At 31.1% G+C, this 27376-nt stretch overlaps 1 protein-coding gene across 2 annotated transcripts; it reads left to right on the top strand.

Moving 5' to 3' along the window:
• Positions 1-946: 946 nt before the first annotated feature.
• Positions 947-23675, top strand: LOC126737121 (actin-binding protein WASF3-like). 2 transcript variants are annotated; one of them, XM_050441863.1, is made up of 9 exons: positions 947-1123; positions 8567-8771; positions 8850-9042; positions 11425-11633; positions 11748-11882; positions 14862-15095; positions 16378-16585; positions 20023-20394; positions 23069-23675. In XM_050441863.1, exons 2-9 carry the CDS (start codon positions 8629-8631, stop codon positions 23261-23263), a joined length of 1689 nt encoding a protein of 562 aa, XP_050297820.1. In that variant the 5' UTR covers positions 947-1123; positions 8567-8628; the 3' UTR covers positions 23264-23675. The 2 variants fall into 2 exon arrangements, with proteins under 2 accessions (XP_050297820.1, XP_050297821.1); XM_050441864.1 differs by lacking the exon at positions 947-1123 and adding an exon at positions 7932-8003.
• Positions 23676-27376: the final 3701 nt, after the last annotated feature.

The following is a 27376-nucleotide window of genomic DNA, read 5'->3' as shown; positions in this document are numbered from 1 at the left end:
AAGTAGCTCGGATGATAGGTGCAGAACGCCGGGATTTACCACGTGAAACTGAGCATCTACCAGAAAAAGCAGATTCCGAAACGGAACAACAGGAAAATTTAATTTGGGCAAATTTTGATAAAATTGAAACTGCGCGAAAAGAAATTGATGCAAAAACAGCAGCTATTTTAGAATGTCGCTCTTATATAGCTGAGGATCTTTTGAACAGAAAAGAAAATCCATTAGACTGGTGGAAAGCTAGAACGGCAATATATCCTCATCTTTGTAAATTAGCAAAAAAATACTTATGCATAGTAGCAACATCAGTCCCATCTGAAAGGACATTTTCCACCGCAGGACAGATATTGTCAGAAAGGAGAAACAGGCTAAAAGGTGAAAACGTGGAAATGACCATTTTTTTACATAATAACCAACATTTATAAGTTTTATTTTTCGAAATGTTACGTTTTGTTGTTTTTTTTTATAATAATAAATATTTTTTAAAACAATATATTTTAATTAATAGGTAAATACCAAATCAGCATTTTTATTTTTAATTAAATTTTAATTTTTTTTATATTTATTATTAATTTTTGTGCATGATTATTGTCAATCGATACCGATAGCGGTATTTTACATGCAAATACCAATAAAAGTAACACAATCAGTACAGTAATCATAGTAATCAAAGTAACGAATGCTTTAAATGATTACTTAATAGTCGAGTAACGATTAGTAACGAGTAATCAAAAGTAACGAAAATCAACATCTCTAGCTAGTGTCACTTCAGTGTCACACACCGCATTTTTCTCGTTATAAAACCGTGAAGCAACCTTAGCAATTTATAAATCTTGTAAATGCTCATTCGTATTTAAAAAGCATGTTGGTTGGTATTCGTACAACGACATTGACACGTGACAGCGGTGTATTTCCATTTAGTTAGTAATTTTCGTTTTCTAGGTGTGGTAACAATAAATTTGTTGTGTCTGTGCAGTGTGTTGAGACTGTTGGGTGTTTCTTCGCCATTTTCTTGTGATTTTTCCAATAATTCTTAAAATTTCCATGAAAATTAATGACTCTTAATAATCAAATGTATTTACCGTGAACTAACCGCTTCATATAAACCTGGCAATGCCATAAAAAGGTAAGCAAAAACTTCATTGATGTCCCTATAAACGTTTGTTGGCCTCTTCACCTTTTACAAGCTTGACATTTAAAATTGTAAAAACTCATTGGGTATTGCAAAAATAAGTGGTTGCAGTAATAATGTTTATGTCAATAAGCCAGAATTAAATTGGCTGCTTTTAGGGTGTTGCAATTTAAAACTTTATGTTATTCCCAAGGGTGATCACAGCAGGAGTCATACAATATTGACTTTTTGGGTTTGGCAGTGAAAGTTAGATAATTTTATAAAAATTGATTTTAATGTGTGTATTGATGGAACCAGTATTATGAGTCAAAGCCTTGTTATCAAGACTATAGGAAATAGATATCATTTGAGATATCTTTCCTGGAAGGATTATATTTAAGCCCAACACTATGTTTTGCAAGTGTTGGCTTCAGTTAACCACATAACTACTGGCTTTTAGAGAAAGGTCAAGAGACGATATATTTTTAAATTGAGAATCTTGTTTCTGAAATGCTAGTTGCGAATTAAATGATAGAAATATTAAATTTCACACTCGTGAAAATCCCATTAAGTTAGTTTTAAGGGTTGCACACCCACTAAATTGTATTAACCAAAGGAAGATAAGTTCTTCAAAACATAGATGTTTGAAATTCAATTAACTACATAAAAAATTACAAAAGGAATTTCTTTTCTAAATTGAAAACTAAATTCTTTTATCACTTTTCGTGAAGAAAATATCCCTTCCAGTTAAAATACATAGAACATACATGCAAGGGTTATACATACATACAACTGAAAAACTGTATTTGCAGATGACACAAGTGTATAGTGATATTGAGCTTGAAAGTCTGGAGCGTTTTGTTAATACAGATCTTGAAAAGTATTCCAGATGGTTACTGTGTAATAAACTTAAAATTAATATCTTAAAAACACATTTTATAGTCTCTAAACAAAAAGTAAATTTTCTAGACATCACACACACACTAATATTTGGGAATGAATGCACACTAAATATTTGGGACTTATAGATGAAAACTTGACGTGGAGGGAACACATAATGTGAACTATAAAGTTTTCCAATGATAGGTGCTATATACCGGGTTTGAGACAGTTTAAAATCTAAGAGCAAGATGTATATTTACAATTCCCTTTTTCTTTTTCGAGATTCATGTGATCAGGTTGATTTCAATAAAATGCAGGTATTGCAAAATAAGATATTCAAGGAGTTATTTAAAATTGAATTGCATACAAACACTGTGGAGCTATATAGGGAGTTGGGTGTCTTAATGCTGAACAAATAAAAAAAATATATATATTCACAAACATTATACTAGGACTCAACATGACATCTATTGAGGTAATAATATTAGGAATAATGTAGGTTTATGTAATCCAGCTTATCAAGCCATAATATCAAGTACATAATAACTTAACAAGAATTTATTAAACAGATGAACTCAGTTGAAAAATTGTTAAAAAAACTTTTAAATTATTTGTTAGAATAAGTAGATAGTAGGTATATTTTTGTTGCTTGTGATTTGTAAATCTCTAATATATTATATTAAATTTTAGTTTGGTTAAGGTTAAACACCGTGAATGTTATATATATCCTTGATGCCAGTTGCACTGTTTTAAGGATTTTTACAATCATAAATTTATAAAATAATTGAAGTTAATAAAGAAATTTGTTGCCTGACCTAGAGATGACAGTAGCTGTAGCACATCTATTTTTTTGTTTGTATTCTATAGCACAATGTCTCACCATATTAAGATTAGAGAACCTCATTTTTAATAATCTTTCTCAAAGCTTTAAAAACATTTGATGATTAGAAGGCCTGCTCTGACTTGAATAAGACAAAGAGTTCAGAGTTCTCTCTGAGTGCCACTTCAAGGGTCACACTATAGTCCATTACTCTTTATTTTTATAAAGCCGCTAAATGGTCTTAGATGCTGAAACCTAAATTCCCTCTCTCTCTCTTTATTTTTATCTTTTTATTTAATTTTATACTCTTACAAACACCTTAAATGTAGTTAGAGGTTTGAATCTAAATCTAACTTAATCTAATCTATTGTCTAAATACATAATATCAACTAAAAGTAATACCACAAAATTTATCTGCTATCAAGTTTCCAGTATATAATTATTGTGCCAAGCAAGTTGATGCTTTTTCATTCAAAATATATCCAGATCTAATCTTTTAATTTATTAATTACATACTTAACTCTAAGAGAGTATCAGCATCATATAAAAATCCCTTCTTGTCAATCTCATATTGGGTACATTTATTGATATTTGCCCTAAAAGCTGTGAAGAGCTAATAGATCAAAAATATCCTACTGTTTGATCAATATTGGTCAACAGTTAATACACCTGTCTTTCAGTTGATCCTTGTAAGAAGTTAGAATGAGAAAAGCAGGATATACCACATATTTTTTAATAGGCACATTTAACAAGCCTTTTTTTTAATTTCTTCAAGAGCATGCACATAATTATGTAACCTGCTTTGGACCCCACAATACCGCACCATATTCCAATTTAGATCTATTAAGTTCATAAAATAATAATGAACATGACTTCATCTATTTACCTACTTTACTTTTAAGCAGTAATTACTAAAAACGAATAATTTTGAGACACAGCCAGTGTTGTGTTAGAAGATGAATTAGATTGTTTTCATACAAATCACAGCAAAACTCAATAAGTTGCCCTTTCAAGAATATTTGAATATAAAATATCCTAAAGGATATAATATAATTGTGTAGCATAACAAATAATTATGTCATTATGTAATATACAATATTAGGTCTGGGGGACAAAATTCATGGCAAATTAAGTATGGAAAAAGTATAGATAAATTGTTGGCAATGGATTGAAAATGTTTGTTGCAACACTATTTTGCACTGTAATACTGACAGATCTTGTTTTACCTTGAAACATGTTTAAAACTATATCATTGATCATCATTAGGGAAAGATAAATAGATTAAATTCCCTTGTGTTGTTGACATTAGTCAATTTGTTCCTATCAATAGATTGTGAAGCAATTATCTGGGATTTTGGAGCTGAAAAATCAAGATGCAACAAATGAGTATTAGAAAAAGGAGTTCTTGACTTGGATGTAATAGTTTAAATAAAATACATGAGACTCCGATCATTTTTATGTTTGTAATGCTCCTAAAATAATCAACAATATTATTGATTAAGCTATGATTGTATATGACAGATTACCCTGAACTATGGAATCCAGACAAAAACAACTGGGATGGTCTGTAGTCAGGTAACTTGGGTGTAGAAAATGTAAATAAAAATGCATTATCAAATCTTGCTTGTAAGGTGCTGGCAAAGATCTGTAAGTATAAAAAATCCATGTGGCTGTTGTTTCTTGTCAGTCACTAGTATAAGGAAACTGTTCATTGGCATAGATACTGGCAGTCCATGTTTAAGAGTGCACAGCAACAAATTGTATTGAAAGGAATATGCTTATTTTTCATTATTTAAAATAACATAATATGGTGGTTGCATATTTTTTGGCTGCAATGTATAACTTAAACCAAGTCATAAATATTTTCAAGAACAATTTATATAATTAATTTGTGGAACATTCAGAAAGTGGTTTCATTGATAGGAAAGTAAAATAATATATGATATAATATGGTATACTAATTTTTTTTCTAAGAAAGTGTATTATTTGCATCCCTAAATATTTGAGGTGAGAAACAATTTGCATTGTTAGTGTAAACATTTTTAGGTCATAATAAAAAATTGTATCATTTTTCTTTTATTGTTTATTCTCTAACTTAGTCTGACCTAAAACTAAAACTTTTTTATTGTAAATTTTAAATTATTCAACTAATTATAATTATCTAAACAATTAAATTAACATTTCAACAATAGTAAAGTTGAATGTTTGCATAAGATGTGAAGGTGTATGCATTATTTTATGTCTAAAAAATGTTAATGGTGCCACTAATAATATTATTCTGAAAGCCCACTCTATGATTGGTTTTCTATATGCATATATAAAGCAATTTCCTAAAATCCTACTATGATTTTTTTCAGTAGTTTTAATAAAAAACACATCACAACATGGAATTAAGGTATGCATATGTATTATAGTGTTTTTGTAAATGGATTGTATTTTCTAAATGTTGGCACTTATTAACACTTTTAAGGAACATATCATAACCCAATTTTATCCCAAATTGCCATTCATTAAGCCAAATCATAAACATGTTACACTTCATAAAATAACTTCAATCTCAACTGTTTCAATCTCATAGATTCTAATAAAATAAACAAGCGAAGTTTTTACAGTAAGACATTAACCATCTGGCTTTACATTATAATTTATGGAACAAGTAGAGCATGCGGCGACGAAGTATGAAATTACACACAAACGCGATGAGCCTTTTATATCCTTATTATCACACATCAGGATATGAGTCATTTAAAAAAAGAACTAGTAGATCGATTTTTGCCGTTCAGAGTACAGTTATTTAATAAAGTGAGTTTTTTTTTTAAATCTAAAAACTTTATAAGTTAAATAGAGAAACAACTGCTTATATTCCATTTTATAGATTGGCTGAGAAAAATTAAATCATCCCGAAATATCCCTTATATGTCAGGCTTTAATTTGAATCTCATGGTTAGTTTTTATAACATCTGAAAAATTTAAATCTACCAGTTAAAAATAAATAAACACATTATTTAAATTTAATGCGGCACGTCTGTTATTACCTCATTTAGTAAAGTAATACAAATGACCCGCAAACGACATTTAAATGCGACTAGTAATCCTACCTTGCTTCCTCTTGAAACATTGTTTAGTGAATAATGTGTACTTTAAAGAGTGGAGAGAAGTGTATTAGCCTTTTGGTTTTAAAAGCGATAGTGGTGAAATGTGACTCACAGTTCGTTGATTGATTTATTAGGATTCTTAAGTTGTGTTAAAGTCTGTGGGTGATGTATTGTAACTTTGGCATTTTAAGTGGTTTTCCTCATTTGTTGTATTGGATTACTTGTGTGATAATTAGAATTGTTTTGTGTTTTATTGTCTATGAATAGATTTTGTTTAGAATAATTAGTGCACATCCTGATTTGGTTAATAAAATAAGGTATAGTTCTACAGTTTACGTTATCCTTGCTATTCCAAAATAGGATTTGCTTATGTTTTTTATAATCTCTAATTATAGCCTTCGTGTCTCATACTTGATTAATCATATAAATTCTAGTAAGAGGTGGAAATAAGTTTTTACTTCATTAAATTTTACCATAATATCATAGTTTAAAAATTGATCTTTTTGCATATTTTTACAGATTAATTGAGATCATTTACCTAACCCTAAATGGTAAAATTTTAGGCCCTGTGTGTTTCAAATACCATTCACTTTATTTTTATACAAATGTATTTTAGAATTCTATTCCCCAACATTCAATGATGGTTAAATATGACTGCTTCTATCTTAGAGTTTTTGCATCAAAAGTTTAGCTTTGAATACTATTTTTTGTACAAAGTATTTATTAAATTTTATATCGTTTGATATACATTAAATTAATGTTATTCTTTTCCTATTGTCACACGTTTTATATTGAAATCAGTTTTTGAACGTCTAAAATTTTTAATAATTTAGCATAAAAAATCCCTCACTTGTATCTTGACCTATACATAAAAATTCTGGTTGCAATGCTACATTGTTTCAAGTGTAAACATTTTACAAAGTGTTTAATTATAATTATAAAATTCCTAATATAAAGATATCAGCAATATCTTTATATTAGGAATTTTTATGACGCACTGAAACAGGTATAGAAGGGTTTGGATTTGGATCTGGAGTATTTACAACCAACAATATACTCAAGTGCTGTTAGAGATATGTAATAAAAAAAGTGATTTTTAAATATATTTTTTATCTAGGAAGGTTTTTCTTTTAACACAATTCCAGCATGTAGAAAAGCTCTACCATAATTGTGCTTTGGAGAATTTTATATTTTTTATAAAAATAATTGTTAGCAGTGGGCATATGAGTATTTCTATCTTATTTAAAATAATTCCATTTTAAAACAGTTGTGAACGGCCGACTTTCGCCTGACCGGCTAAAATATGTATATTTCCGTTATTTCTATAATACAAACTGTCATCACCTGTCTGGTCGGATTCCGTGTTATTTCTTTCCCACCGTCAACATTAGATATGATATGTAAGTTACCGGTTAAAATCACGTTATAGGCTTGTAGCTTACACTCAAGAGATAAGAAAAATAAAGCGTTTTGGAGTAACACATTTTTTGCAAAATACCTGCACAAAAAATATATTTAATCTTCCATTGAATTAGATTTTTATTAGATATTTACCGATGTATTTATGGATGGGCTGAAATTTTCAAGAAAAAAAACAAGGGAAGACTAGAGAGAGGTATTCGTTCATAGTGGATTTATTTATTTATCATACCAACAGGTTTTTAGTTTTTATTTATCAGAAAACTCAAATATAGCTACTGTTCACTGTTCAAAAATGCAGCAAATGTTCCACTCTATACTGTCTAACGAAAAGCTTTAATTGCAGTGTACAACTGATGAAATTCAATCAAATAATATTTAACCAAACTTGATATCTCCTATGGTTTGACAAGTCATCTGATCAAGTTCACTAGACATATTCAATAATGTGGAGCTATCAAAAGATCCTTAAATAGCATTGGCATCTTGTTGATTACAAATTTTAAGGTAAACAATATTTTGTTCATACTGTAAATAAGATGGACAAAATTATCTGTTGATAAAATAATTAGTTTATCATAATACCCAAGGTCGTATTGCCAACATCAAAAACAAACGTTGCTTTTAAAGTTAGTATTGAGTTTCGTGGGTAATTGAATAAAACGCTGTTTAAAATAATGTGAGTATTTTTCACTTTTATAGCAGAAGTTGCTTTTTTTATTATTTTATTATCATTACATAGTTTTTTAAAAATGATCATGACAAATGTTTTATATAGTTTAAGAAGCAGAGTTTTAAGTAAGGTACTGAGTGAAATTAATGTAAAATTAAAAAATAATAACATAAAAAGTGCCACGACGACGATGTTGCTTAACCAGTGTTAAAACACTGTTGGCAATTTTCAAATTCAATTGGTTCTTATTCGAAAAAAATGCAATTTAATCTTAAAGGCTTTTTTCTTTTAAAATGAAAATTACAGGTTGCCTACATCCTGTATAATTCTCTTGATACTGTTTTTAAAAATAAAAGGCAATTATTGAACCATTGCTTTTATGTAACGCTTCACTTATAACCTGCACAATCGAGCTTTCGTTTAATTTGATTCTGTGTGTTGGTTTTATTATAGAGAGTTTTGAGAAAATGACACAATATAATTTAAAAACATGAATTATTTTAAAAAATGTGTTGCTACACTCTGACCTAATGCATGTTTAAGTAAAGTAATTATTGAATTTTTTCCAGAAATTTGTGAGCCTCATGAAGCAACAAATTCGGTAATTGATAAGGGATAAGATCGTTCTAACATGCCACTACCGAAGAGGCTTATAGAACCAGTCCATGTGACCAGAGGCACCCTGCCCGAAGATTTGCCTCTACCATCGGAACTCGAGGGAGTTACGAATGGAACTTTAGCTAACACTGTCAGGCAACTCTCTTCGTTATCTAGGTAGGCCAATATTTCATTATAAAGTATAATTCAACTTTTTGAGAACTACTGCTTAGTTTTCAAGTACTACTTTTTCAGGCATGCTGAAGACTTGTTTGGAGAACTGGCAAGGGATGCCCAACAAATCCATGATAGGTCCAATTCCTTACAAGCTAGAATTGACAGGTTAGCTGTCAAAGTTACCCAGTTAGACAGTACAGTAGAAGAAGTTAGTCTCCAAGATATTCACATGAGAAAAGCGTTTAAGAGCGCCACCGTTTTTGATCAACAGGTAAGACCATTCATATTTTAATTCAAAAGCAAACTTAATACGTTTACATTAAGTAACAAACTTACATCAGCTTATCTCTAGAACAGGCTAGAGCTTCATAATACAAAAGATGTTCTCTCTTTTTAAAAAAATAGTACTACTATGACATCTAACAGGAAAAGCGAAAAGAACTTTATGAGTTGATATTGTTAAAGATTAAAATTATTGTTGGTATTGTATAAAGATTTAGGTTGTAAATACTTATACTGTGTACACCAGTTCAATACTGATTTATATTATTTAACAATTATATATTTAACAATTTTGTAGAAAAGTAAATATCAATTTTAAGATAGGAGCTTGGTGCTTTTTGAATTTTGTACTCTTTTTATTCAAAAACAGATCATATTCTTAAAAGAATCTTAGACTCTCAAATTCGAAATTTTTTAAATGTTAATGATATTTTGCCCCCTAAACAGTCTGGGTTTAGACAGAATTTCAGTTGTGCCTCATCAATGGTGGATGTTATTGATGACATCATAAAATCTAGGGATGATGGTATGATTTCTGCCCTTGTTCTATCGGACTATACCAAAGCCTTTGATTTTGTTAATCACAAAATTTTTAAGTCTTAGGTCTTTAATTAAGTCTATATTTCACTATATAGGTTTTTCTGATAAAGCTATTAATTTAATTAATTCTTATTTAAGAGGTAGGGTGCAGTGAGTCAAGATAGAGGAAAATGTATCTGAGCTCTTGGAAGTTGATAATGGCGTGCCTCAGGGTGGTATTTTAGAACCCTTATTTTTTATTATTTATACTTTTAGGTTTAATTTTTATTTAAAAAACTGCCTTTACCATTTTTATGCTGACAATGCTCAGTTGTATTACTCTTTTCTGCCAGAAGATGCTAAAAATGCGGCAGCAAAAATTAATCAAGACTTACAAGCCATATGCGATATTTCTTCAAAACATTTTCTAAAATTAAATCCTTCTAAGTCGTCTGTAATGTTTATTGGTAATAAGCAAAAAATAAACCATATTTTAAACAGCAACACTATAAATATTAAGATGGGTGATGCTAATATTCCTGTTGTAGATAATTGCAAAAGTTTGGGCTTAATAGTAGATAGTGATTTTATCAACACGTTTCTAATGTTCTAAAAAAAGGGTATTTTGCTTTAAAATTAATTTACTTGCATAGGCATGATCTAAGTGAAGATATTAAAAAAATGTTGTGTGACTCTTTAGTGCTGTCACAATGCAATTATTGCGATGTTGTTTACGGTTGGTGCCTAGACTATAATAACAGGTGCCGATTGCAAAAGTTTCAGAACTCTTGTATCTTTTGGCATACGCAGACGTAATCGCGTTTCACATAGACTTTCCGAGCTGGGGTGGTTAAATATGCAAAATCGTAGGGTTGCTTATTCACTTACTTTTTTTTATAAAATTCTTAAATACCGTAGTCCACCTTACCTATACCTTAAGATTACCTTTAGAAATGATGTTCACCATTTGGGCTTAAGAAGAAACACAATTCATATTCAAAGACATAAGACTCAATTATTTAAAAGGTCCTTTTCCTATAATTTTGCATATCACACGAACTCTTTGGGCATAAATTTTGAGTTGGGTTTGGTGTCTGTTCAGACTTTTCGCAAAGGAATGATGGTGCGTCTGATGAGTCAGCAGCTATCTGCGTAAAATATTGAAGGGTCAATATTGTTAGTTTGGGTATGCTTGAAAACCAAAAATCTGTGTTTAGTGTGGGTAACTTATGTGCGTGTTTTTTTTTTTTTTATGAGAGGTACTATGTAAATGTTCTAAATTTTTTTTGGGTAGGTGTGTATAATTAAACTTAGTCTGTTACAAACAAGTTTCAAAATTTTTTTTTAGTTAGTTTTTTAAGTTTTGGCCACAATGTTAAAGACCAGAATCTGCCTTGGCAGAATTCTGAATTTGATGGCCTTTTATTTGCATAAAATAATAAATGTGTATTTTTTTTTATGTAGTTATGATGAGTTTGCAAATAAAAAAATTTAATTATTATTAATATTATTAGTAGTTAACAGAGTTAAAATGAAACCAAACCATCATTGTGGAGGCATCATTTTTTGTAAAAAATAATATCCATGCTAAAGAATATGCTTTTTTTTAACATGAAGTAATAACATCTTTGAATTTTAATTCGCAATCAACAATTAACCCAAAACTTTTAGCTTAATCACTAGATAGTATACAGCATTATTACCTAGTTACAACTTTAATGCAACTGACAAGTATAGCGATGAATTTGCTGGAACTAATTTTTTATAGGTTGGCTTCTAAAGTTTTCTTATCCATTTTAACGATAACTTTAGTTTTAGCTTTGTTTTTGCTAACCAGCAAAATGTTTTATAGATTTTTTCTCGAGCCACAATGCCTACAGCCATGCTAGAAACGTATAAATCCTGCGATAGGCCGCCCCCATTGGACAAACTGAATTGTTATAGAGACGACGGCAAGGACGGCCTTAAGTTCTATACTGATCCGAATTACTTCTTTGAATTGTGGAGACAGGAGATGCTCAATGATACTGAAAGAGTGATTCACGATAAGGGCAAAAATAGGTAAGACCGAAACTGACGAGATCGTGTAACATTCGAATCATTTTCTAACCACTTATGCAAAGTAATTAATAAAATTTTAAATTTATTATATATACATAAAATTATAATAATTAGGGCGCACAAGGGTGGTGTTCTGGGAGGTGCAAGGCAAAGGAAAAGGGTGCGACAGCCTCACAATACCAGGGAAGTACATAAGCAAAGGGCAGCCGAGCATGGAGAACACTTCATGCCTCAAAATTCAATTTATAGGTGAGTAACATTTATCATATTTTTAATTGTCTCTTTATGTCAATCTAAAAACAGATTTTAAGCTTACATGAAAAAATATTAGTATTTTACTTAATTAGTGAAAAGAACTTGTTTTTCAATAAATTATTAATAAAAATTTGTGTCACCAAGAAGTGAAAGTGATACAGACAGTTTAAGATCTATTGGTTGTATATCAAATGAACGTCGCCTATGCTAATTTTGTTATGCTAAAGTGTGTTTCTAAAATTCTTCTTGAGAGAAATTCAACAGTGAAAGAATAACAGTAAACTGCACATTTTATTCTTTAGTATTAAAAAAGAAACTTCTGGACAAAAAAGGAGTTCCTTAAAATAATTTTTTTTCTGCCATTAAAAATTAATTGTAATTTTTTTAACCTCTTATAGTCGCGCCGCTGTTTTCTTTTTTTTTGCACAGGATCTTGTGTATTGCAACAACGTTTGAAATCAATTTTCGCGACTTTCATAGAGATCTTTTCCGTTAAAATTTTTACCCTATATTGAACCGCAGTGCGAGCATTGTAAAGTAAGAGCTATGCCAATAACTATTTTGCGATGTGCGTAGTTTTTCTATTCTAACTGTAGTTTCACTATCAGTGGGCATCGTAGGATTTTTATGAAATATTTAATTTTATGTATTTTATCACTAACCCGTGAATTACTTGACCGATTCAATCCGTACCGGTGTTAACCGCTACATACAAGCAAATTTTTTTTTATCTGCAAGTAAGGTGCCAATATAATTGTCGATTCTATATTTTTGAGTGGCTCGCATATTTTTTTTTTGCAATTAGACTTGCCAGTAAAATTTGCCACTTTATGTAATTAAATTTTAATTTCTTTATTTTTAATTTGAAAAACACGTTATAATTTGTGCCTTGGCATCTGTGTCTTATTACGTAAAAAAGAAAATACGAAGCTGTAAATATAGATTTCTTAAAAAAGTCAATTTAGTCAGATGTTACTCTTTTCGCCAATTGATTTCCGTAATTATTACTTATAATTAATGGAGTACCCAAATTTATGTTAGTAGTGCATTAACAAAAACAGAAAACAATAATGAGAAAATTATCTGAGAAGTTTTTGGCAATTACGAGGATTTGAAGTTTTCAAGACTCTATATAAGTTAATTTCTCATAAGCTAAAATTGTCATTAAATAATCTTTAAACTGCTTTTACCACAAATAACGATGGATTTGATAAATATTTTTGAGTTCCTCATATGTAATGTAATGTAAATCCTACATATATGTAACGTGTTCCCGTCTGATAACATTTGTATTTTTTGTAAATAAATCTTAAATATCGCGGCAAAATCACATTGTTTTAAATTTCATTGAAAATTTGGTATAATTGCAGAATCGGGCGTCATTTTTTACCCGTTTCCCTAGGCTAAGAAATGACAGCCGATTTCGTGCTCATAATAATTTACATTCCGACATTTCGTTATTATGTTAACCACTCTCATCATATTAAATTTACATTTTTCTTTTTAAATCTACAACTCTACTCTATTGAGCTGTTTAATCTATTTTTTTTTCTGAATACGTAGATTCAAATAGAGAAAAGTAGAATATTAGGATACATTTATTCATACGATTTTTTGGTTGCCATTCAAGACATATTTACTTATTCCAATAGTATAACATCAATTATAGTAAGGCCAAATACGCAAATTATACAACACAAACTGATAAAAATAATTTATTTTTACTATTACAATAAATATACAGTCTAGATCTCCGCCATCTATTTCAACACTAAATAACTCCGCCATTTCTTAGCCGATTATGACAGATGACCAATATTATGAAAAGTCATTTTAATCAAAAACCGAAACAGCGCGTTGTAATTATTTGGCTGTACATTGAAAACAACCGTTCAATTGTGAAAACTTTGCGTGCGTATCGTATGAAATACGGGAGACATTCGACACGTTCTGACAAGACAATACGTAGTTTGACCAACGATTTCTTTGAATACGGGTCTGAACTCTAGCTAATACCAACGTCCCAGCAGCAGTGATGAAGCAGCGAAAAAGGTGTTTCCAGAAATGGCGTTGTTATAAAAAGTGCGATGTTAGCGCACTTTGTTTGTCCGAAAATGCGTAAATATGGTCTAATCAACTACTATATTTTTAACAAAATGTTGTCACACGGACTTGCCACACCGCAGTCGTTACCATTGAGTTTTTGCGAAGCAAGTTCATAGGACAAGTTGTATAGTCGTATACCCAGACTTTTTATGTGGGGGCTACTTGAATTGAAGAGTAAGGAGCAAACCGAGGAGTATTAAAATTCGACCGACATTGTATTGTACCCAATTGGCAATAAATGGCGTTGTATGTCCTAAATGAATTTTATTCATTTGTAAATCCTGAAATAACTAGATAATACAACAATTTATTTATTATAATTCGACAAAAACATTTTAATGGTGAGAAGAACTGAAATTGAGAAGAACTTAAAATAAGAGTCAGAAAAGACAATTATTCTTTTTTAACATTCAAACTGCATTTTGTTCTAACCTACCCAACTTTACCACAAGACCGTTTTTATAAAAAATTATGACAAACATGATTTGGAATCAAATTTTGCGAAACAAATTCTTTCATTAGTCAGAGATGAAACGCAAATTTAGAACGATCTGCCTTTTTTTACTGGACCTCAGGATTTGGCCTTCCTCTTTTGGATGGATTTTTTAAATACATTTTCGCGAAAAGCCACAAGATATTTGTTTTTCTTTCATCGTTCCAGCTCGTTATTTGTATTGCCATGAATTTCAGATATGATTTTTAGTAGAGGATTTTTTAGATATGATAAATGAACATTAAAGATTCAATAAAAAATCACTTCCATATCCACTCTTGCCATATTTTCGTTGTAATTTTCTATTGCTTTGAACAAACATAAATTTTATAATTAATCACATAGTTTACTTTTCCTTTAATTTGAATTTCTAGAACGCCTCAGCAAACGAATCAATATCAGCACGAACCAGATGGCTACGGTCAGGATCATCGGCCGCCCAGGCCCAATTCTATCGAAATCAGACGGTCGTATCAGCGTGAGGAAATGCCAGACGGCATGAATTCTCCATCGCTTCTTTACGTAAATAATACTCAAATCATAAATAATTATGACGACCAAAATGCTTACCAACATGGAATATATGGTATCGGCCAAGGACCCATGAGGTATGTTTAACAGTATCGAATAGTTTGTGTACTGATTTATTTAAAATAGAAGCATGGGTTAAATGTTATAAAATATTTGAGAACATTTTCCACCCTGTAGGTTCGCTAATTTAAAGCGGTCTATATTTTAAAAAAATAACTGCAAAATAGTTTAGTTAAGTTTGCTATTTATAATCTGTTCAGCTCAGTTTAGCATCTATTAAATATTACACGCGTCTCAAAAATTAATCAACAATAAAAATAAAAGGCCTAATTAATTTAGACAGGAAAATGAACAATTACGAAGTTTCCAGAAACATTGCGGATAAAGAAAGATTATTTACCTGTTTTTTTTTTTTAAATTTTTAATGTGAGCTTCGTGTAATTTGATAATGTAGATTGAAATATTAGAAGTTAAACGATTTTACTTCTAATATTTGCTCCAACCAAATTATAAACTTTCCCAACCAAAATCTGTATTTTGTAACCTTCAAACAAAGGAAAAGAAGAACAAATTAAAGAAAGAAAATGAAGAAAGTAGAACAAATTAAAGTTCTAAAAAACTTATTAAATAACGAACATTTTTACTTAAAAAAAAATATATTTATTTTTTCGTGTTCATTAATATTGTTGCCTTCAAAATAGTCCCCATTAGATATAACGCACTTGTGCTAGCGCTTCTTCTAATCCTCGAAACACTTCGCAAACTCGATCTTTGCGATAGCCTTCAGCCCTTTTCAGCAATGCGCAAATTAATGTCATCTACGCTTGTAAAAAGACGGCCCTTTAAGGTTCTCTTTATTCTTGGAAAGAGGAAAAAAGTCACACGGAGCCATGTTTGTCAAATATGGGGGCTGGGGCATCGTGGCAGTATTGTTTTCGGCCAAAAATTCACGAACAAGAAGTGTGAATAGTATGAAAAAAAACTCATGAAAAAACTGGAAAACACCTAGACTCTGACGACGAAAAACATGTTGGTTTTAGGCGTTCTTGTTTTTGTTAATGGTACTGTTTTTTGATTCGAATGAAGCTCAAATACTAGAAATCTGCGTAGACCTGGGAACAATATAAATCTAACTTGACTTGAGTTATAAGTTGATCTGTCTATGTATCTATGTATGATTATATGATAGGTTACTGTTAACCTACAAGTTTGGTATTTTTTCAAGTTATAACTTCCTTATAAAATAGATAATACTAAAATAGATATAAATAAGTATTGATTTGGAATTCAGTCTCCTAGTACAGTTAGGAGTTTACGCCAAGAACAACACTTTACGTAATCATTATTATTTCGTTTTAGTTCTGAATCGTTATCTGGCACACCGACGCGATCAAAATCGCGTCCTAGTCAACCACCGCCAGCGCCTCCTTCGAATCAGGGGACGCCGACCTCGACGCCCACGAGGGTGCGGGGGATTCCCGCGGGAAGGGAGCAGCTGCCGCCCCCGCCTCCACCTCCCGAGGCCACCTCGCCTCCTCCGAACGGAATTCCTCCTCACATGATGCAGGTAAGAAAGTTTAAAACTCTTTCATGTAACCAGTATACGAACTCGGGTAATTTCATCTCAACAATTTTTTGTATATTAATAATAATAGTAATATATTTTTTTTTTGAACATGCAAAATAATTAAGACGACGTTTTGTACGTCTGTGTAATTTTTAATTATTATAATCCGCTAAGCGCTTTGGGCCTGTTAGACCATCTTCAGAGCTGCTTTGTCAAAAAGTACACAGAAAAACACACCACATAAAAATGAACGTAAAAAAATTGACTGATGTACAATTTTTTATCTTTGGATAACTAAAAGCAACCAATAAATGTTAAGAATTTAATCGAAATATAAAAACATAAATAGAATACTAACATATGTATTGACATATAAAATCAAAAACAAAATACTATATAAAATAAGATGTCTATAAAATGAAAAATAAAATAAAATTATAGCCATAAATAATGTTACTCTACGTTAATGGTATCTTGTTTCATGTGCTTGTAACAACAAAACATTTACAGAACCATGCTCCAGAACTAATTCTGAAATCTGTCACCTATCAAGAATCGATAATAAGCCCGTGGAAAAGAAGGGAGAGAGAGAGAGAGATTTCAGAAATAGGGGAAAAGCATTATAGACTTTGCTGATTTGATATGTAACGGATCCATAGCTGATCTATGTACAAGTGGAGTCAAAGTATCCTTAAAACGTACATATATTTAAGTCATGAACATCTGTTCGAAACTGAATCTTCCGATAAGGATAAATGGAAGATGGTCCTTTATTATTTTATTATATAAACACGCCCAATTTAATTTCTTTCAGCCGGTCATATTTAACCAGTTGATTTAAGCTTTATGACTTACTGAATTACGCTGTCTTATGCCAAAAATAAAGCTTTAACAACAGTTTTGTACTATTTAAATTCTCTATGCGGTTGCAGCCGTAATACAAGGGCCATATACTACACAAATAATTAAACACCGATAATACCAAAGAATCACAAATTAGTTTTTAAAAGTGAGTACTTAAAATGTTTTTCTAATTATACAGTAACTTCGATTTATACATGGCCCTCCTTATTGACACTGAAGTTTGCTTTTCTAATCTCAGTTTGTAATCAAGGATCAATCCGAAACTTTTTACTTCATCACTAAACTCGAGTTGTGTTCCATTCATACTAAGATTCAAGTCTGTCAAAAGGTAAAATAACATCGCCACAGTTTTCATTGCGTTAAGTCGAAGGCAGTTTTTTAGAAAATTGGTCTATTATTTTCTACTTGTGGTGGCAAAAAAGACAATTACGAGTATAGCTGGGTATCATCTGCGTATTGTTGGATTTTGCCTCTTTTAAGTAATTTGGCAATAAAAATTTATAAAGAGAATATAAAATTGGACTTAATACTGACTTTCACATCAATATTACTCCGACCTTATACCATCCAGAATTACAGCCTGTTCAAATAATTAAAAAAAAAACTGAATTGCTGAATTACTAAAACCTGCGCAAGCCATAATATGTAAGAGTTCCTCGTGATTTAAAGTGTCAAACCTTTAGAAAATTCGAGCAGTATCCACAGCTTCTATTGATTGGAAAAAACGTCATTCAATAAGTAAAAGTTTTAAGAAATTTGGCAACACATGACTATATAATTTATGTGTATTTAAATTTTTTGCCCCTTTGTCATAAAAACTTAAAAACGTTATAAAATGGTGATTTACTATATTTGGATTGCAAACATCATTAGGTAATTGAGGTCTGTTATTTCTCTTCGTAATATTCAATTTTTTCAGAACGCTCCACATAGACCTAGAGTTAATTTTCGGGGATCCTAACAAAGCCTTTTTCTCTCTCAACATAGACCTATTTACAAAATTCCTTATTTCCTTGTAAGGTTGCCACTTTGCTCTTTTTATCTGTTTTATACCTTTTTAATTTTTCATAAGTTACATTTTCTAGTTTAAGCAATTTATTTTACCGAATCATGAATCATAAGGCTTACTAAAAATACATCTCATTTCCGGTGCACGAATAAATATGTTTTTTCTTCTATTATATTCAAATGAAAAATATTCCACGGTACAGATCTTAGGTCATCCTACAGATTTACTTGGGAGATCCTTTTAAAATTTCTATATTTTTACATCTGCTTACACACAACCCTCACATAAAACGCTTTATGATCGGAAACATCCGCCACCGTGTTCCGAGAAAACTACCTCTGAACTTATTACTTAATAAAATTTATAAGAGTGAAGGTACTGGACGTTATTCTAGTTGGATCATTAATATCTTGTTGTAATCCTGTGGGGTCAAGGGTGTCCAAAAATTGTTTAGTAGTATTATTAATGGGCCTTAACTAATCTATTTTAAAATCCCCAGGACAAATTATAATTTCAAAGTTAGGAACTATATTAAATAACATTTCTTCAAACATATTTAAAAAAGTAATACAATTACTATTTGGTGGTCTATAAGTACATCCAGTTACATTGCTATAACATGCATACTTAACATTTATCCTCTAACTCGTTAGTCTTTACAAGAAATTGTTACTTCAAATCCGTTCTAACATAAATTCGAACTCCTCCGTCTATGACAACACCATCTGTAGGTTTGTTCTCACTGCAAATTTCTTACAAGTTTGAAACTGTTTCCAAACCATTCTTGATGCGCATGTGTAAAATATTACTACTTCTGATCGATTTGAAACCGTCTGTGCGAACATCAAATACGGGTTAAGTGGAGAAGAAAAATAACCTCACTTTTTTATCCCAGTAGGAAATGGGAAAATAAATAAAACATAAACAAAACAAAAATTATACTACAACCTTGAAATAGCTGTATATATTAATAGAGTTTAAGATTGTGTGATTATTTGCTACTTCAAGACTTACTCTAAAATGCTCGAGAAATTCTATTCTATTAAATTGGGAGACAGTTTCATGAAAATAGTTTTGACTTTTGGGCTTTATCCGTTCTTCAATTAAATCTTCTTTAAAAGTTTGTGTCGGAATCAACATAATTCTGATCAGATTCTTCCGACGATTCAAAAGCACTTGTTTCCTTAATGTTTATGTTTACACTAATCCAAAAATATAAAATACAATTTTCAAAACGAATATCAAGGACTATACAAAACGACAAAATAGAAACAACAATTTAGAGGTTATGTTCATATTCCGAAGATCGGCGTTGACTGGCTACACGAATTCTCTGACACTTTGCTTGAAATAAATCCGAAAACAAGTCTGACTATGAGATGACGATCAGAAATTTGTGTAAGAACATCAAACTTTTGATTTGAAACCGATCAGAAGTGCCTGTGCGAACGCATTTTACTCTATTGCGCATGTGTATTTGTCGAAAACTTGTTTCTTACTGCTGTGAGAACAAACCTCCTGTCTCTCCGTATAAGCGTATATCACAATAATTTTGCCGTTTCAGCATCGTATGTCGGAAAGTCCGCACCGTTCCTCATCGATCACCTCCCCCGATTTATCGCACATGTCGCCACCACTGAACCACTTACAAGAACTGCCGCCTCCGCCGCCGGTACCGCACGAACAAATGAAGCAGGTTTCGCCGCCGAAACAAACGAACCCCGTATCACCGCCTCCGCCGGCGGTCGTGGTACCGCCGCCGCCTCCACCGCCCCCGATGCCCATGAACAGCGTTCATGCGCCCCCCGGCGCGCCCATCATGAATGGCGATTTAATTAGGGCGCTCACCAGTCCGCCCAAATTGACACCAGTTAAGGATCGAGTGTTGGGCAAACTGGCGCCGCCTTTGGCCGATCCTAGAAATGATTTGTTGAAGGTAAGTGGGAATTTTTGAACCGTTTAACAACGAGGAAATGTGAAAGTACTCGCAGAAGAGATGTGAACACACCACTCATTTACGATTGTCGTGATGTTGAACTTCCTACTATTAATTAAGTCCTGAGGATGATATAAGTCGAAACGTCGACATTGAAGTAAACAGGTTTCTGTTTTATTTCTGACCCCACCCAACAACCCTCCGCAATATTGAATATATTGGGTCACAAACACGAAACTGAAAATGATTGATATTGTTGGGGAACACAACTAAAATATTTTGATAGTTTTGGCGTTTTCGGTTATACCAAAAGTACATGCGAACTTTGTGACTTTAAATGATATTCTCTTTATAATATTATATTTTTAAATTCTGCATAACAATCTAGGACATTTTATGTATGTCTTAAATCTTTAACTACTAGTTTTTGGAGATAATTTAAATTTTATCTAATAAATGACGCTTGCAGGTCGTTAAAAAATCATAATTCTAGTACGGAGGTTTTCACTATTAAATCTGGGCTTTTATCTTTCAAACAAGAGGATTGACTCTAGTAGTATTTACATAATATGTGACGAGCAATAATTCAGGTCGATTAAGGAAGAATTACAAAAATGGAAGTGAAAAAATTGCTCATTTATTAAAATTTTATCGTACATATTATTTGAAATAAGTGACATTTGATAGTTTTAACTTTAAAAAGTTTGTAATTCTACTTTTCAGTTTTTGCGAAGAATGAGTTTTACAGTAATATCACAGCATAAAGAAACCAGCAGTCGCAATTCAATAAAAATACATTGGCTTGAATAAGCGAGTTCGGTGCATGTGTACTAACGCAGGCGCGGCATATTTGCTTATAGTAGGGATGCCGCTGACACTCGCTACGGTCCACTCGGCTTTTGCCTTGGCTAGAGCCGGACTAGAAACATTTTTTTAGATATTATTATTTTGTAAAATAAAAATACCTACATAGTACAAATATTTATTTTTTAATATTAATAAAGTTCATACATTAACAAAATATTTAAACAAAAATAAACATCGCATTTCTACATCTAACAACGACATTATAGAAGAATACGTGCAGGTTATTAGGTATGTACCATAAATTTAAGAGACCATTCTTTGAGTAATTTTAAAACAAAAAGTTCATACAAACATATGTCCAGAAATTCTTCGTTCTCAATATACAGGGTGTTAAAATTTAACAACAACTAAAATATACGCCACTGACTTTTGTGCAATTTTTATTATGTTCTGTGGATTATACAAATAAAAGTTTTTTGTCTCTTGAATTTTTTTCGTAACTTGCTTACTTAATAATAAATTCCAAAAGAAACTTTTCCCCAAATTCCTTGTGTGATCCAGGGATATGCAATTAAGTGGACTTTTTTTTTCTCGAAAAATAAGCAAGATACGAAAAAGTTGTATTTGAGTAAATCAAATAAGATATTAAAAATGGCACAAAATTCAGGTGCCCCAATTTTTTTGCCACAAATATTTCTTCAGGTCCCGTTCGAGATTACACTGAACCTAATAAATTTAATCATGTTAGGGGTAAATTAGCTCCTTAATGTTATAAATAACACCGCCAGAGAACTTGCGGACCTATATTCATATGAACTTTTTGTCTTAAAATTACTCAAACAATCGCCTGTTAAATTATTTATGGTACATACTTAATTAACACCCTGTATAGTAACGCTTTTAGATTAACATCTGACTACATAGTAGTTTAAGGATTTAAACTAATTATACAAATAAAATAATATTTCAAAACAAATAGAAACTTTTAGGCCAATAAATTAAGACAAATATTTGGCAACAATTCTAACATCTGCGAATTTTTGTTTAAACTAAAAAAACTCAAATCACAATTATTTGAATTGTTCTTACATAAAACAGCCGCACAACGACTCATTCCCCGCGATTCTGTAGCCATTTTAATCAAAATCACAAAACAAACACACAAAAGTTTTTATAAAAAACGCTACGCTTTGTAAAAACGCTATCAAAATAGTCACTAAGTACGGCGCTGAACTAGGCGATACACCTATGAAAACAGTTCGATAAACAGTGAGCTCGGCATCCGGAGAACATGGCTGCGGCATGGCTAAGGATGCTATTTGTTCGCTTACATTTTCGAGCGGAGTGCGACTGCTGGTTTCTTTATGCTGTGGTAATAACTTAACTCAAAACTCCGCAACAAGGACTAATAAAGTCGGTTCTCTTCTACCAAACTCAAATTGGGTGTTATCAATGACAACCTCCTTATAGGAAAAAAAAAATATTTTTTAACCATTTGCAAACCTAATTTTTTACATCATATTTAAAATATATTAAATTTTTTTAACATTGAAGTAACATTTGTATTGCTGTTATTCGTAATGAGTTACTTATTTAGTTGGGTATTACGTCACTATTATAGTAAATATCAATTTAGAAGAAATATGAACATAAATCTTTTAACGATCTCTTTCATAATATATTTAATCTAAGCTCATTTAATCTTAAATACAATAATTAACTTAAGACTTACAATAAGACTACTATTTACTTTCTTTTCTACTATGCTTTATTTTGAATATTGAAATTGAAAAGAACGGAAAACCTACAAAATATAAATGAAAGTTTTATTTTCTTTAGTGATTTACATTTAACTCATTATTTACAGGCCATAAGAGACGGCATCACCTTACGAAAGGTTGAGAAAAACGAGCAACGACAAGAAAACGACCGAGGAGTGAACGGGCTCCACGACGTGGCGAGCATACTCGCCAGACGAGTGGCGGTCGAGTTCAGTTCGGACTCTGGCAGTGACAGCGAGGCTGACTCGGAGGGCTGGGGCGAAAACGAGACATCGGCGTGACATAAAAGAAAACCCAGTGAATTCAGCGAACAGGGGTACTAAATTTCATATAAATACACTCGCTTAAGTTGCAGTGTTCCCAAGCAAATTTGGTGTGTATTAATTTTATATTTCTTGATAATAATTCATGGGCTCCGGATATCCGAGATTTCACTTATATTGTGCTGTAATAGTTTAGATTCGATATTTTAGCCAAGCAAATTGGTTTTTCAATTAAAATCTTGCTGTGCAGACAATGGTAACTAATTTATTTGATCGCTATAGTAGGATGTGGAAATTTAGTTCAGTTTGAAGTTTCGTTTTTTTTTTTAGGTGCTAATAGACACTAAATATGCATTTTTAAAGTTTAAGAATATGAATGGTGATCACATTGACCAGTGTCCAATTAAAAAGTTATTTATAAGAGTTTCAACTTGATTTTGAAGTATGTTTATAGTATGTATGAGAGTTGCTAGAGCTGACATAAAAAGAAAAGGGAGGTTTGTGATTCAATGAATTCATATTAACAAGAAGCATCATTCGATTTCGAAAAATCACTTATCTTTACTGATGCGCTTTATTTTGGGGCTTTTACAGTTATTTTGTGAAAAGAAGTTCAACATTACAGGATTATTATTTAATGAGTCTTAAGATTGCTTTTATATTAGAATTATCATATTATTTCCCATCAGAATTGGGCCGATTGATTATTGGGTTGAGTAAGGTGGAAAACCACGCGCTAGTAGGATGTTGGGTTAGGTTAAGCAACCGAGGGTTTTGTAATATTTTGTAAAAGGAATAAAATGGCTCTATAAACCTGTCAATCTGTGCTCTGTGTGTGAAATTTGAGCTCCTTATCGATGAAAATTCCAAGAAATTTGCTTTCAGGTTTTATCTCAATTGAATTGCTATCTAGAATAGTTTTAAGAGACTACACTTGAAAGATACCAATTTTGTTTTTGTGTGATTTAGTGATAGCAGATTTGAATGGCTTCATACTTTGAGCAATTTGATCCCAGTTGACAAATACACATTGACGTCAGGTGTACAAACGAATACGAATATCAGGAAGAGAATTGAACATGTAAAAAAATTCTTCGCTGACACTATGCAACAACATAACCTCTTTCCTATAATCGTTTGTTACTCCTGATGCCACTAAGAAATTATGAACCTGTTACTTGTGCCACCTTACCTGCATTTTCAGTATGATCATTGAAAGTTTAGCTGGTTAATGTTTTATTCCACGGATCCTTGTTTTTCTCGTCTAAAAAATGGCTTTTGAAGGAACCATTAAAGGTATCCAGTACAAATTAAGAAAATCGATACAGTGAGTGTTGATGTTTTGCAAATATGACATGAAAGAATACTTAAGCAGCACTTTTATTAAGTGCGGCTTAGATAATGTTTTATGATTTAATGACTTGCGGAATTCGAGTAGCCAGACATCGCTAACCGTTTTTATCTCAGACCCATCAATCGGCAAGAGTACTAATAAAGTTTATCGAAAAATTTATCTTCTTTTCATCTATGAACTTATCTTATATCACTCTATGGCATTGGGTGTATAGGAAAATCAAATAATATAAATTAATTTTGCCATTCAATTAATATAAAATGTCTGCTTGCAACTTTGGTATTTAAAGAAAAATAAATGGATCATAGTAGTCAGTTAATTTGGCCAGGAGCGCACTTATTAAATAAATAATTTCAATTCATTAGTAATGGTATCACAAAACTTCCTATTCACAGCCCTTTATAAAATTTTAAGATATATTGTGATCTATTAAATCAAATATATATTTATGTTGCCAAAAACGTGCAGTACCCTATTAAACAAACGCTTTTGTAGTGCAAAGTAAAAATATCGTTTTACAAAGCTGCTGTAGCAGCAATTTTCTTTTTGTATGTATATCTACGAAATCACTTTAAAATGTTATACTAGATATTAACCATTTTATTCCAAACAGTGTATGCCAAATCCGCAGTATTACAAATTGAATAAAAAAGGCAAACATAATAGCTTTCAATTATTTATTGTATATATTGTACTTTTTTCAGTTTATTGTACAGCTTATAATTTTAAGCCAAAAGATAGTTTCTTTAAACTCATCTTGCAAGTATAAATGTGTATAGATAGTTTAGTAACTCGTACTATTGCAAATACTCTTTTTAGTAAATTTATTTTATGATTGTAAAATATATTTAATGGTAATAAAATCAAAAAGAATTATGCATATAATTGTATGTTTTTTTTAACGCTGGAACAGAGGGGCTAAAAAAGTAGAACGACGCATAAGGTTTGTATAATTTTTTTATTTAGAAAATAAATAGTAAAAGGTTAACAACAAAATAAAACTCTAAAAAACCAAAGTATTGTATAAATAAACATCCAATTTGTAAGAAGCGAGTGGATGAATTTTGCTATTTAGTCAAGAGCAGACTTACTAAGTATTATTATTCGAAATAACTATAAAATTATTCCTACATTACAAAAAGTATATTAAACAATTCCGTTTATTTTGTGTGAGTATTTTCAGCAAAATTCGAAATAATTGGCACAAAAAAATCGAACAAAACGAATAATAACTGCTCTAGAGATACAGTTGGTTTATATAACATCAATTCTCTTATTAGTTATACAGGGTCTAATCCTAGGAATCACGAACAATCAAATATAACTGTATTAAGTAAAATATCTACAAATTGCAGAAACTGCACACAAACAAAAATGTTTAACATTAACAATAATTTTTAATCACCCTGTATATGTCGCATACGATATTTAAATATCAAATGCGTATACATTTAATATTAACTACTCAAATCTAAATACTATAGTTATTAAAAAATTTTAACAATTTTACTAGAGATACACAGTATCGACTTGATGGGAATATTATTATAATCATAAATCCAGAATCTTAAAAATAACCCGATGAAAAATATTTACGAACAATGAAAATTGTTTACTTGACATTTTAACATTCTGGTTTAATACTTACTACAATTTCTAAGTTATTATAACATCTAAAATCGTATATTAAATATAATTAAAAATTGATGCGTTTTTACCAACGCACTTCAATATGAAGGCAAGTTTTTTTTTTACCGATTAACATTAGAAGGGTGTTATTATAGTAAATAATAAAATATTATTATTTGGATAAGTTTTCTTATATTTCATAAAGGGTGATCAATTCAAAAATGCAAGTTTTAGTATACTTTGTTCATTACCTTTAACACAGGTATTTTATTAGAAAGTTATGCAACATACTATGTCTTTTATGAATCATCTCAACTGGACGACCTCAAAAATGGGTTAGTTATCTTACAGTCACACCAATAAGCAAAAAACTCTGTTTTTTTTTCACTTTCTTTTAACCACTATCCCAGCCAATCAATATGGTTATTCTAGTTATTGATTACGATCCAACATTTGTTTTAAAACGAAATCAGCAAAAAGTAAATTATAAAGTATATATCTGTTTGCAGTTAGATCAATTTTATTATTCAATAATTTAACATTCCAAGAAAGCCTGGCACTAGCGAAAATATGAACGTATTATTAAACGGTTAATTATATATAAATCACCAAATGACTAAAGGTAAAAGTGTAATTTCAAAAATTCTTTTTGTGATAGTAAAAATTGTAGCAAAACGTTTAATTGAAGAGTGGAAATTCAAAAAAATCTAAGTGCCACTGCCGGCAAATTTCAAGTAACACTTGTGTAGTAGTCTACGTGCCAACGCCAATAGCATACAAAAGGGTCTATGTGCCTTTCGTATTACCTTTGTATTATTTTCTGACGTCAAAACCTGCAGCCGGTCTAAGCGCAGGTATCTTTTTTAGGTTAAAGGGGTCTGAGTGCCAAGCACTTAACGTCATTAGTATATAAAATGGACGCACGTGCCAATGTATAACGGAGCGATAATGCAGTAAAAAGACGCCAAAAAGGTACTGAAAGTGTTAGAAAAAAAGAAAAAGGTGCAGAATTAGTGGTTTACAATATTCAAATTATAAAAGTGTTTTTGTGCCGCCAAAAAATCCGCCTGAACTTGAGGTAAGCCATTTCGATAAGCAGGGTACTTTTCTTTTGGGACTGATTTAAGCTATATACGTAGGTCGCAGGA

This window comes from Anthonomus grandis, chromosome 6 (assembly GCF_022605725.1).
Source record: "Anthonomus grandis grandis chromosome 6, icAntGran1.3, whole genome shotgun sequence".
NCBI classification, from domain to species: Eukaryota; Metazoa; Arthropoda; class Insecta; order Coleoptera; family Curculionidae; genus Anthonomus; species Anthonomus grandis.
The sequence above is the reverse complement of the archived record's forward strand: the minus strand, read 5'-3'. Positions and strand labels throughout refer to the sequence as shown.